Source organism: Neodiprion lecontei, chromosome 4 (genome assembly GCF_021901455.1).
Source record: "Neodiprion lecontei isolate iyNeoLeco1 chromosome 4, iyNeoLeco1.1, whole genome shotgun sequence".
Classification (NCBI taxonomy): Eukaryota; Metazoa; Arthropoda; class Insecta; order Hymenoptera; family Diprionidae; genus Neodiprion; species Neodiprion lecontei.
The window spans coordinates 41,814,884-41,828,283 of record NC_060263.1 but is presented as its reverse complement, the minus strand read 5'-3'; the positions used below and the strand labels follow the sequence as shown (position 1 = coordinate 41,828,283).

Here is a 13,400-nt window from a genome sequence, read left to right as displayed (position 1 = left end):
AGTAAAAATGTTTCTTGCGAATATCTGAATGACGTGTTATGGATAAGTAGGTACTATTAAAATATTAAAATCCTGAAAGTTACAGACCTCAATATCAATTGGATATGGAGAAAACCAAAAATAATAGCACAGCACAAAATCATTTCTTTCTCGCGAAGCCAACCCGAAACTAATAGATTTTTCTCGACTCAAAGAATTTTGGTACCAGCACAGCCCCCTAATTTCAATAGTACACATATAGAAATTGATTCCGTGACAGCAAATTTTTCTCCCTAGCCAGTTACGGCGGCAATGAACGTGACTTGCAATATTGGAGAATTTCAGCCCGTAATGCGCCGCTCGGAATGTGTTAGAAAAAGTTTACTGTCGCAACATCAACTTCCGTATGCGTACCTACTTGTCCATAAAATATATTGTCATTCACATATTCGCGAAAGGTATTTTACCCCGCTTATCCCCCTACGTCCGTTATTTTATTGGTGTGTAATATTTTGAGGTAATGTTGGATTAGTAAAAAAATATTAGCCGCAATACTGCTTCATCAAAATGAGCCAACATTTGAAGACCTGATTCTTCTCAAATCCGAAGAAAAATGATTACACATGTACAGCAAACCCCCCCCCCCCGGATTTGCGCCTGAAGGCCCCCCTTAAAAGGCCGAAACGTTAAACAATTTTGAATGCGACCGAGAATAGCCTTCCATTACTTCGAAAAGATTAAGAAACTTTATCTACATTTCTGCTGCTATACTTGCTAAGCCTACTGGCTTGATTACTTATATTTTGGCGATTTTCTGACTCTTTTCTGCTCCATTTATCGTATTCCAGCTGACCTAAATGAGTTTACTTTCCCTACTGACGTCTAGGAAGCTGTTTGCATGGATTTTCCCCATTTCGGTTCCCAATTGCATCGCTGTTGATCGATCGAGATCCAATTTATTCAATGCTTCTACGTATCGGCAAGACGAATCTTTTATTCTAAAACCGTGATAATGCTTCTACAATGCACGATAGTGAAGATCCGTTTTAGAATTAGCTTTACTGATCCCTAGTTTGCCGGGAATCGCGTTTGCCGGCGCATTGCCTTCTTTCACGCGCTATAGTGTACGTTCCTGCTGTCGCGCAAGAGCCGGTGTTACTTGCCGCTTGCCTGTTGTTCTACGTTATCTTTATTTGGACACATTAATTTCCACTAATTGATCAGCTTGGAATTTTTGGCGTTATACTTTACTAGCTAACGATAAGTCGGCCAATTAAATGATTGGGAATGAGGGTGGAGTATAATATAACTGGTGAAAAAATCACCTTTTCTCTCGCATAACGAAACAATATCGAACTTGAAGAATATGTTCCCACAACGTTTATTCATTGAATTCATAATATTAAAGAAACTGGAGCGCCTCCAGTTAGACTGTGTCGTATTTCCTGTGACTGTTGTGTGATGTTTTCATATTCTACATAATTTCTGTATTATAACCGAGAACGTATGGGTACGATTGAATATCGCACCGCAACGTCACGTTCACTCTCCGCATGTATGTGGATTATCTTCTCATATCGTGATATGGTTCCAACATATCGTGATTTTGAGAATTGATCAGCACGATAATATAGAGGAAGAATAAAGACTGATAAGTATTTAGTTTTCATAATTCCAATACAAAGATATAAGTCCACAGATTTCTATCGCGTATCGCAAGTCGCACCTCGCACCTTTCATGCAGAGTTAATCAATAAAAAATGTTAAGATTTCATATATTTCTACCAAATCACGATAAATAATAATTACGACGCTAATCAACTAACGTCCAACCGGACAAAAATCAGATGACCTTAAAAGATAAGTTATACGAAGGCTGGTTATTTACCAGAGAGAGAATCATCGGACACTAATAACAAGAAATCAATTCATTTGAATGTGAGGAATATGAGGAATATCAACACAGAAAGAAAATGAGCACACTCGAGTGATTTAATAATGTATACGAGCTTAAAGCCAAACTAACTCTCCTAACAGGCTTCAAGTTGGTTTATTTTGTATGACTCCTATTCTCGGCGATAATATGATCGAATGCGAATATCCGGGTGTGCAAAAAGCAAGCCACATTGCCCCAATTTTCAGAGCCGTCTGTTAACACCTGAAGGTCAATTGTCAACAAGTACACAATATGGTTTGTCATTATTTCAAGTATACACATTTACCAAAGATATCCCTACATTCCTCTGACAACAAAGGACAGGAAAATTGAAGAGTTTTACGATGATGAGCGATAAAAACAGAATGACTGCAGAAAAGCACAGAAAAATCGGACCACTTCTTCGACGATGCAATATAATGATTTTCCACCTTGACAAGGGACGAGTAAGCGTTAATCACTGCGGACTGATGGAAGCTACAACAAAGAATTCAAACCTTGTAGGACTGTAAACTGTCCTGAGGATCGTCGCAAGTCATTAAAACGTATTCACGGATTCTACCGAGACGACTGTTCACCGCAGTAACCATCACTGACTACTTTGTAGCTTGGAACGTTATTTGCTACGAGAAATCCAAGTATGTGATTGACGGTCCTGTGGCCAGTTGGAATAAGCCAGACTGTTCCGCAAATTAACGCGTATGAACACGTACAGCTCAATCAAAGTCTAAAAAGTTACTGATAAATGTTTGAAACGAGGTTGCCGTCGATACCTGAATATCGACTGATTACGAAAAAGTTTTACCTATACAACGGCATGTCGTAATAATTCTGTACAGATCGTCAAATGTAGACTATCCAGAATACATTCATATTCATTTATCTTTCCACGAAAAATTGTGCACTCTATGCAATTATACACCAGCATCAGCAGATTCGGAATTGCAAACTCTTTTCGAACAAATAGTTTTTCCAGTCATCAATCTGTTGCTCATTTATTCAATTAAATCTACACTCAGGTCACTATCCAGCTTACGTCAAAAAAGAGAACTGTAGCTACATTTCTGCAACGGTTTACACCTTAATTTTCCTTTCTTCTCTACCGTCCACTTTTCACATATACACGGATAAGAACCCATTCGTGGCTCGTTTCCGGCTTAATCTTCTCATTAATATCGTATTTGTCAGCCAATTTGAAATTGTTATTCAAAAAGATTCAGTGATGGAAATCTGACCGCGGGATCAGAGTAGGATTGTATTGGCAACAATAATACTTCTACACGTAACGATTTTTAGTTAGTATTTCAAGCTGAGAAAGCATAATTCCGTTCGTTATACGATCGGTCAGTTCAATGATAGGATCACGGTGTGGATCAGTGGGTGCGCCAATTTCCGCGATGCCTGAAACACGCGTTACAGTTCAAAGAAAGTGTGTCAACTACATCGCAACAGTCTTAGTTTTTGCATTGAGCACGGATAATCGAAAGATCCTATACTTGGATTTAGAATTGGTGAAACTGCAAGCTTAGACACAAAGAGATTTCAATAAATTATCGTGTTGAGGATTAGGTAAATTCATATTAATGATCATATCCGGCCAAGTCAACGGTGGCATCCGAGCAATTCTAGTCTATTGGGTATCGATGATTGACAAAGGCGTACACGACTTACCCGACGCTTTCGTTCCTGAACAAAATCCACCCTCCGTACCCATATGTCTTCGTTCGAGTCATAGTCGAGGGTGCTAGAACTACTCGCCTGACTTTTCATCTCTATGAGGCTAGAGTCGAAGAATCGTTTGTCAAGATGCGGACTGGGAAGGGGACTCGTCCTTGAGAACGTCATGCTAGCCGAGTAACTTGGTGGATCCGTGGCTGGAAAAGTCATTCCAGGACCGGCGGTGTGCCGTCGGCGAAGTGGTGGCTTACTACCGGAGGTTGGGGACGTGACGGTTGAAGCGGACGGCGTCGAGGTCTGAGAAGTTGTGAACCTGCTAGTCGTTACGACTTGGGGCGCAGCCTGGGGCTCCGTGATCACGTTGCTTGCTGTTTGGTCCGTTTGCTCTGAGATTGAGTTTTCTGAGGTGGAGCTCGACGAAGATATCGTGCCCAAGCTGTCGCCCACGGTCTTCGCCAAACTCACGCTGTCCGATGATCTTTCCATTTTCTTTGCCAAAGCGGAACCGCTCGCCGCGCTCTCCGCATTTTTGCCTGAAACATTTCGAGAGAACTTTTCAACAATTTTGCACCTTTTCAAGTGAAGTAATGTTAGTTTTCATTGAAATGATCTGGTAAATTTATATTCAAAGTTATCGAGTCTTACGATATTTTTTATATGTGGCATTCAAATAGTTCTGTAGTATTGAGGCATGATCATTGATCAATACATCTCAAAGACTAACATTGAGGATAATGCGAATATTAAGAATGAAATGACAACACCCGAGGTATGTGGAACGTTCTCTTGTGCAATGATCGTTTTGCTGGCCTCACCTTCGTCAGCTTCGTACTCATCCTCCTCCCGACATTCGGAAAGTCGTCTTCCCCAAGGATAAGGGCTGTGAGTTTGATTACGAGAGGGGAGGCGATTAACGTGGGACAAGAAGTAATGGTGAAAGAAACTATCAACACCGTCGGAATCCTCGCCGGAAGACTGGAGCATGTCCTTGAGAGCAGCGAGAGAAGTGATCGTGTTGTAGTTGATTGCCGATATAAGGTCATCCTCGATGTCACTCTCGTCGGTGGTGTCGTCATTTTTTCCCACATCCTTTGCGACATCCTCGCTGAATCCTTTCGGCTTATCCTTTTCAACGTGATCAGCGATTGAAGCTTCCTCTTTTTTCAAAGGCGAACCCTTCCCCTTTCCATCGGATGACTCAACTTTCTCCTCGGAGGTCGTCTCGGACTCGTCGTCGGAGGTCGAAGTTGACGATGCCGTTGTCGTTGTCGATGATTCGTTATCGTGTTTTTCGTCCGGTTTATCCTTATTGTTCTCCTCGTCAACCTCGTCGACATCTTCGGACACATTTTTTACAATCTTCCCATTTATGCCATTCAATATCCTGTCGCGACGGGTATCCGATGTAATTCCCGTCTCTCCGTTATCAACTTCCCCGCTTATCGCAGCTTCGCTTTCAGTCGAATACTCCTCATCCTTAATCCCTTCGCCAAGGTCTTCGTCGTTTCTAATATTATTCCGTCTCTCGTCACTTATTTCTAAGGGCTCGTGGCTGCGCATCTCGGATAGTAGCCGGTTATCTCGATCGTTATTCAGATCATCTGTGTCGTCGGATAGCCTTTTGTATTCCTTATACTCCATCTATGAATAATCTGTGAAAAAAGAAAACGTTTTGCAATTGCAGCAGGCGAGGTTGATCCATAGACTTATAAAGATAGACTGAGCGCTCTTATGAGCCGCTTGAATCAAACATTTAAAGGACAGAAAAATGCCGGGAGTACTCCTTTCTCTCTCTGACGATATTTGCGGCGGGGATCGAGGCGGTAGAGGAGAATGAGGCGAAATCATGCGCCTAATATCTATAGCTGTTCCACTTCCACTGCTCCGTTGTCTCCAACCATGACGCCGATTGAAAAGAGAGAGCAGTACTCCCGGTATATCTCTGTCCTTTATATGTAATTGTCAGTGCCTCTTATAGGAGCGCTCAGTCTATCTTTATAAGTCTATGGGTTGGTCGTGTATGGTGTTGAAAAGCGGTAATATTAGAAATAAATGCTACATCCTACGAAAGTAGCAACTCTGTATTATATACTCTCTATACCTAGTTGGTAAATTTATTAAATGTTACTATGTCCTGTTTGAATACAACGAATGATTGGTCAAATGAAAAAAATTAGGAAAATCAGTTTGATGCCATTTACTTGTACAGAGCAATTTTTTTTTTTTTTTTTTGACCGTGACAGCAGCTTGCCAATATTCGCTTGCTTGTATATGCTGTCTGTTTAATGTTTATCATACGATATACGAAGTGTGAATTTGACCAAATCCGTTGTCACCTGTTGTTCTCGTACTTGAGTTATATTTAGGTTTCATCGTTCGATGTCCAAGTTTCTCACTCTTGGAAGAGAAATAAAATAATTGAAAATTGATTATGATTTTCTATAATGAATGCAGGTTCTTATACAAAAAGGCAGGAGAGAAAATGATAATACACTCACTTGAAGATCAATGCGGTTAAAAACTGATTGTGAGAATTGTAGGAAAACTATTGTGATCGCAGGTTCTACTTTGAAGAAGTCTCATCTTAAAATCAGATACACTCCGTCTACATCGCATGTGGATAATCAACAACAATAGAAGCAAAGACGAGCTTGAAGCGGCCGGAAGAAACCACCACTCCCTTCCATCCGGCCGCGGGGGTAGCGAATCTTTTATCAATTACGAAGAGAAGTGGTAGATCTCAGGCATGATGACTATTCAGTGTTTGGATTATGGTGAAAACATCGCATCGGGACATTGATGATGTGTAAAAATGGTGTGAAAATAGTTAGGAAAAGTGAGCTGTTATTTGTCAAGTTACATAATAATAAAGTATCTGCTACTTCATTAGATAAATCACAGATTGCAGTCATATCCGTCCGTTGTTGTTGTTTTTTCATTTTTTCTCTGAAGAAACCGTCAGACAACGTTAGGGGTAGTGGAACAGTCATGGGTTCGAAACTTAGAATTTCGAAGCTCAGTTTTTAAATTTATGTTTTGTATAAAAGTAATTAACGTTGAAAAGAAATTGTACCGCGCATCAAGAGCGCCCGAGAAAGGCTTTGACATTTGTCATCTAGAAAATTGTATAAGAGTAGATGGGTGATATGATCACTCGCATCTAAAGGCGTCAAATTGGAAATTATTACATTGCACTCGAAATCAAATTGTAGCAGAGAGTATGAAAGTAAATTTCATCAACATCAATCAGATAGCGGAATTGTACTCGAAACACTTTTTTCAAGCTTTGACAGATTTTTACGAAAGAAGTGTGTAATAAAAGAGTGGTTTTTGAAGCAAGTGTGAAAAATCAGTCAGCAGATTTGAGAATTTCAAGAAAAAGTCAGAAAAGTATGCCGCCATCCATCATGCCGTGCCTGTTGATATCTCTAATAATAATTAATAGATGCACGGGGTTATGCACATCTCCTGAATTAGATTCTGACCGATTCAAAGCCACTGCTGTTGTCTGCTACCATCTAGTTATTTAACCTGCGTAGCAAACAACACGGGCGGACTTAAGTCCCTCGGGATCTACCTTGGGATGTGTATAAGGTTGAATCTGGCTTTGTTCGAGATGAAATTTTTGATCAGAGAATTAATTAATTCAGTTGCTGAAAAACGGCGACCATTGAGATTTTCGCAAGTGACGCCGCCTTCAAGGGAACTTGTACTATTGACCCCCAAGAGCAGTGCACTACGGTACAAAGTACCAGCCATACAAGTATTTCAATAGTTCTCCGGAGAGAGGCGTACACACGAAAGGGTAATTTGTACTGCCTTGGAAATCGTGAAGCTTCTTATCGAATAGTCTATTCTACACCGCATATTTTTCCATGTACGCATGTACTTTAAAGGGTAATTTTGAACGTAACACATGAACCGGAATGAATTCAGGAACGTTACTGTAACGATGCATGTTTAGGAAAACTCTTTACTTCGCACCTTCGAGAATGTCTGAAATTTAGAAAATCATGATAAATAAAATAAACTCATATTGTGCAGGGCCAACTACTTGAAAGTCATTCTAAAATTGCGCAATGAATTTTTCCCTGATGTTTCGTTACGTTAACGTTACCAAATTCAGGCTCATCGTAATACGCTATGCAATCTAAGTAACGCCAAGTTGTTCTAGTAGGGCAGAGCCGGATAAGGTGAGTCAAGTTCAGTTAGGTTAGTTTAGGTTAGGTTACGTTACGTTACGTCACGTTGGAGTTAGGTCATATTGCAGTATGAAAATCGTTTGCACGTGACGTTGGTTCGCCTATGCATATAGGTATAAACGTAACTTTACGTCGAATGCCTATATCTACCTTATGACCACGAGTTTGACGCAATGCAGTGCTCGGCTCACTTGCCATGTAGCCTTGCAGATTTTATCGCTATTCTACTTATGCCTGTTACATGTGGTCGTTGCATTACGCGATCGCCATTATTCATCATTATTCAGATATCTGGCTGACCACCCACAGAATGGGCTGGCAACAGTTGCGAAAAAACACAACAGAAAAATTTCAATGACATCATATCTGCTTGCCTCAGTTCCGGCTGGCTCATTTACGATGTTGGAAATGTCGAATTCACAATCATTTTGAATCCGATTGATTCACGCTGGACAGGGAATAGGTCACAGTAGGAAAATAGAAAGCTACTCACGACCTTTCCTGTACACATACCTACACTTTTGATAATTTTCCTGTATCACAGATTTTATTCAAAACATACGTAAAATCTGCACTAATTTTACAGTGCGAGTTGGTGAAAATTCGACACAGGATATCGAGTGTAGTGAAATTTACTGGTGAAAACTGCATTCAATCCACAATACTGAGTGGAATTACAACTCGAAATCCTGTCTGTACAATAAACAATTGCCACAGAATAGGCTCAATATACTTATACATATTACAGTCTTCAAACCGAATAGCAGCGGGTTCGCGAAAAAAATACCGACGGCAAGGGTCGTACCGAGGTGGCCTGATAAAAGATGGAATCGTAAGCAACGCAATCCAACGTTTTCACATCTCTTTCTCACCTGATCGTGCAACACTATTCGCCGGGGGCTGTCGAACAATCGAAATAAGAATGGAACTGAATACTTGGCGATCGCCCAAAGTCCGGCACCGAAACTGACCACTTCGGGTTCGTGTTTACCGTTAGCTTTTTATCGATACGTGCACGCATAGGTATACGTCTATCTATACAAGTATCCTAAGTGATCTACAGGGACGATTTGTTGTTTGCTATTCTTCAGTTGTCTCCAAACCCCTGATAAGTAATATTTCTAGAGAGATTTTCAAACTCTCTCATTGTGTTAGGGAGAAATCTATAGTTTGAAAAATAGAATGGCCGCATCGGTAGAGTGGTGATTTTGGAAATATTGTTTCATTTAGCGGTCAAATATTTTTCAATCAATTGTGGCGTAAATTCAATTTAATTGGTACTAAGTACCTATAGCGTTATAAACACACAACGTTACTAGAAGGCCAATTTCAAAATGAAAAAGGAAATGCTCGAAGTGGGAACAACCTTTTGAATACTAGCAGATCCTGGTTGGATAAGTTTTAAAAAATCAACAACACTCTATATCCTGTAACAACTACTGAAAATACGTTAACGTTACTTATATTTTCTTATACATTTATAGGAGAATATTTCATCTTCGGCGTTCTTATAAGGAGTTGAAAAAATTGTAGCACGTTTATATAGCAGGGGGGGGGGGGGGGGGGGGGATTCACGAACATCGGTGTGAGGCCTGCAAGTGCGAATCTTAGATTTCAAGATGTTTCTGCCTTATCGTCGTCATACTAAATGTTAACGGAATTTACTATTTCATCGCCTGCATTTCGTAGAAGCTTGGTGAAATTTAGCAACACCGCATATAAGTAGGTATAATCAGCACATAACCTATATATATTAAGGTTGTCCAAAAAAATCGTCTGTTTGTTTTTTTTTCAAAGTCACACGTTTAATAGTTGTAGGAAGAGGAAATAAGACGCCTGTTATAATTTGAGCCCTTAATCTGAATATTTAATGGTTTCCGAACGCAATTTACCATTTTCCGTTAAATTATTACGCGAAAATAATGTTAGTTCTGTGAAATTATTACCCGCGTCTTATTTCCTATTTCTACAACTCTTAAATGTATGACTTTGAAAAAAGAAAAAAAATCCATTTCTTTGGACCACCCTAAAATATACATACGCATGTAAGTATAGTTACAGGGCGTGCGTAAGCGCGTGCGATGACGCTTATTGTCGGACTATGGAGTGTCAGCGAGCGTACGTGGTGTAGTAAAAGCCGTACCTGCGCGACGCTCACATTGACAATGAGTGCAAACAGCTGATCCAAGGTTACTCCGCCTACACACCTCAGTTCCTATGTCTACGTACTACATTCGAAGTACGTTTGTAGAAATTTCATATCAGGTGCGGACATTTGCGCGTGCCGTATTGTCGTATGCGATATATTCTTAGATTTCGCAATGAATTTGATTTGTTCTTTATTGCAATTGCTAAATCGCATGTATCAGCAGCAGCCTGTTTATGTTTTCACACGTAATCAGGTGAATATTCTGGACCCGTATGGACACGTCGTTTTTTTTTTCTCAGTTGTCTTCCTCGTCAAAGATACAATATAATTACATAATCGGAAATGCAACCCGTGGTCGTTCAAGATTTACGTGAGATCTCAACAGGCAATAAAAAGTTACCTCGAGTATAAGCTAGATTTTATCAAGGTTCGAATCCTTGTCAACGCTTTGGAATCGGAGTGGTGAAGAAGGGAGGAAAAGAAGAAGATGCACGTACGGTGTATTTGCGTTTTCACTGTAACTATAATGTCATTACTGTCGCGTTATTTCGTAACGTACAACGTACATACATAAAATATGTAGATATATCATAATTTAGCAAATACAAATGCGACAGCGACAGCACTATATGGGGCTCTTACTTATTATATTACTATAAGAATAAAACTACGGTTGAGAAGTATGAGGAGGCGAAGGTCACTTGTACTTGAAATAAGAACGCCATTCGTAATCAACGCCATTGCGTATACCTCGTGAGTTTTCCTGCGACGATGTCATTCCTCGACTCGGCAAATACGTGAGTATACGACTAATATGACACCACACGCAACATCTCCACACTTGATCTGCATACACGGTAACAAGTCACACACATCGGAGGGCCAAGATATATCATACGCCTAATATACCCATACACGTTCGGCCATGCAAGTCAACGGAAGCTTCGTGGTAAGACAGATGGTATTTGAGGACTCGTTGATTTTGAATACGTACGTACTTAGCATATGTGCGTAAGCGATATCAATGCCGTTTCTCATTGAATGAGTGAGGCCGTTATACTTTTGATGGGAAACATAACGCGTGAATATTATATAGGGGTCGGAAAAAAATACGGCCGCATAGACGTTCGCGAGACCGGACACTCCCATTATACCGCTAGCTCTAGTGGTGGCACGTCTCATGTTGTTGGCTTAGTTTTAATTGTTAAATTAGCATGTGATCTGAATGCGAAGCAACTATCGAGTAGGTGAAGATGAAGAGAGTGTTTTGCTGAATGGAGAAAGAATATTAACCTCAACGTGGATCACGTTCATATAGTGCACTTGTTATCCAACAGCATATTATATTTAATAAATTGAAGATACAAGATTTTTAAATATGCCTACTTCTTGCGTGATAGTATAAAGGTTGATGTGGTTATGAATTACGTAGCAGCCTGCTCCTCCAGCAAAATGATGAAGCTTATTGCCATATACATGTCCGAATACGGGCCGACCTCTCAATAAGAACGCGAAAGACCCCGAGGGGAAGAGTTTTTCCTCGAATTCTAGACCCCCACCATGCGCGTGCTTCTCCTCGCTCACCGACTCTCTCTCTCTCTCTCTCTCTCTCTCTCTCTCTCTCTTTCTTTCTCCCTCTCTGAGAGTTCTCTGGCTTCATTTTTTTTACCCTAGAACCTCGATCCGTGCCACTCTGGCGATTTTGTGGCGATATTGTCACACATATTGGAAGACTCTAATTTTTTCAGCAAAAAAGGGTCCTTTTTAAATAAAAAAAATAATTTCTTCCTTTTTTGGTAAAAAATCAGCGTTACCGGAACGTAAAATTTTTTCAACAATTCCTCTCAAAAGCTAACTAAAAACTACAACTTTTATGTGCGGTCATTTTTTTTTCAGTTAGTTCAAGTTTCCGAGACATATTCATTTGAAAAAAAAACGGCAATTTCTCGAAGAATGAATTAAAAAATCTGAACAATTCACATAGAGTATCTTTTAGTAATTTTTTGATACAACCAATTATGGGGCAGATCTGAGATGGTCGAAAAAAAAGTGGCCGAGTTGACGGAGAATCCCTCATACAATGACTGGACTACGCGAATAATTTCAGCTTTGAGGTTGAGTCGGAATGGGGTAGGTGCGCCAATGAGAAACTGGGGGAGCGTTCCTTATTACGAGCGTTCTTATCGAGAGGTTGGACTGTATGCGTAGGAAAAATATTTTCCAACGTCAGCTCACTTGGAGTTTTTTTTTTAGCATTGAAAATGCTCCTACAATGCACGGGGTACTGTCTAGGCTGGAGCCCCCCGTATATGGGGGTTCTAACAGAGATTTCACACGAAAACGACCGCGTTGTGATTGGTCGAGCGCTTGCCCCAACAGTCATCCAATGATTGTGATCGGTACGCCGGCGATGCTGCCTTGTCAACGCTAGATCGACCCTGTATGAGATAAATGCGAGAGTCAGTTTATTCTAATGTTAGTATTCCTGCTGAATGCAGTGAAGTAAGGACGAATTTTGCAACAATTATGAATTCTGATAACGATGTTAAAAAAATATTCCCCCCCCCATCGCCGGCACTGTTATAAGAGCGAACTGGATTTCCCAATTCGAGGGTAATAACAATCGAAAACATGAAGTCTATCGAATCCGTAAATCTATCCGTGACTTCGTCGTAGGGTGTAATTATGGACGCGTCTGCGCGGGATGAATAAACACTTTAATTTCTTGAATCCTTGATTTCACTACTGTGTTTCATCGACATACAAATAGATATACATCTATGTTCCTTGTTAATTAATGGAAGATAAAAATATTTGATGTTATGTTTATCTTAAATGTTTCATTCGTGTTTATGCCGATTTTGTTACCGGTATAAAGTATAAATATGTCTGTATCCCTCGGAAATTTTTCGAGAAACCTTCCGGCAAACGAAAGTAATGTGTGGCGGTATATGTATAGGTTCGACATCGTCCAGTACTACTCGTTTGTATTATTACGTTATTATCAGAGCAGCCAACTGTGTCACATACATCTGAGATGGTAGCTTATAGGATCGACGAATACGTGGAGATGCTCCTCATTTACGCCCGTATCAATATTGACGTTGCTTCAATACGATCCGCCCGATCACTTGTCAGATTGACTGCGGGGCGGCGCCTATTGAACACTTAAGCTCCTCCTACTCTCGGGGTTTTCACCTAATCACCCTGTATAATTCAATTAAAGGCACCTGTATGGTATTCGGATGAAGCGACGTTGTTGCAGCATCGAGGGCGTCACGCGCGATTCGCAAAATGGAAAGAGCCTTGATCAGAAACAATATTTGTTATTGGCAAACGTTCCAACTTAAATATTTGCCAACCCTGCGCTTCGATTGAAGAACTGTTGCTAAGCACATAGAACTAATCCAAACGGAAGAGTTTCGTCAGAATCCAGAACAATGATCAGACTTGAGGC

At 40.4% G+C, this 13,400-nt stretch overlaps 1 protein-coding gene across 4 annotated transcripts in view; it reads right to left on the bottom strand.

Moving 5' to 3' along the window:
- LOC107228007 (dentin sialophosphoprotein) overlaps positions 1-13,400 on the bottom strand; it is a 75,149-nt gene that overhangs the window by 59,308 nt on the left and 2,441 nt on the right. For all 4 annotated transcript variants that reach the window (XM_046738076.1, XM_046738077.1, XM_046738078.1 and 1 more), the window contains exons 2-3: positions 4,408-5,244; positions 3,587-4,125 (exon numbers count right to left, since the gene is read on the bottom strand). In XM_046738076.1, coding sequence (XP_046594032.1) covers positions 3,587-4,125; positions 4,408-5,233 — 1,365 coding nt within the window. In that variant the 5' untranslated portion in view covers positions 5,234-5,244. The remainder of the gene's footprint in view (positions 1-3,586; positions 4,126-4,407; positions 5,245-13,400) is intronic.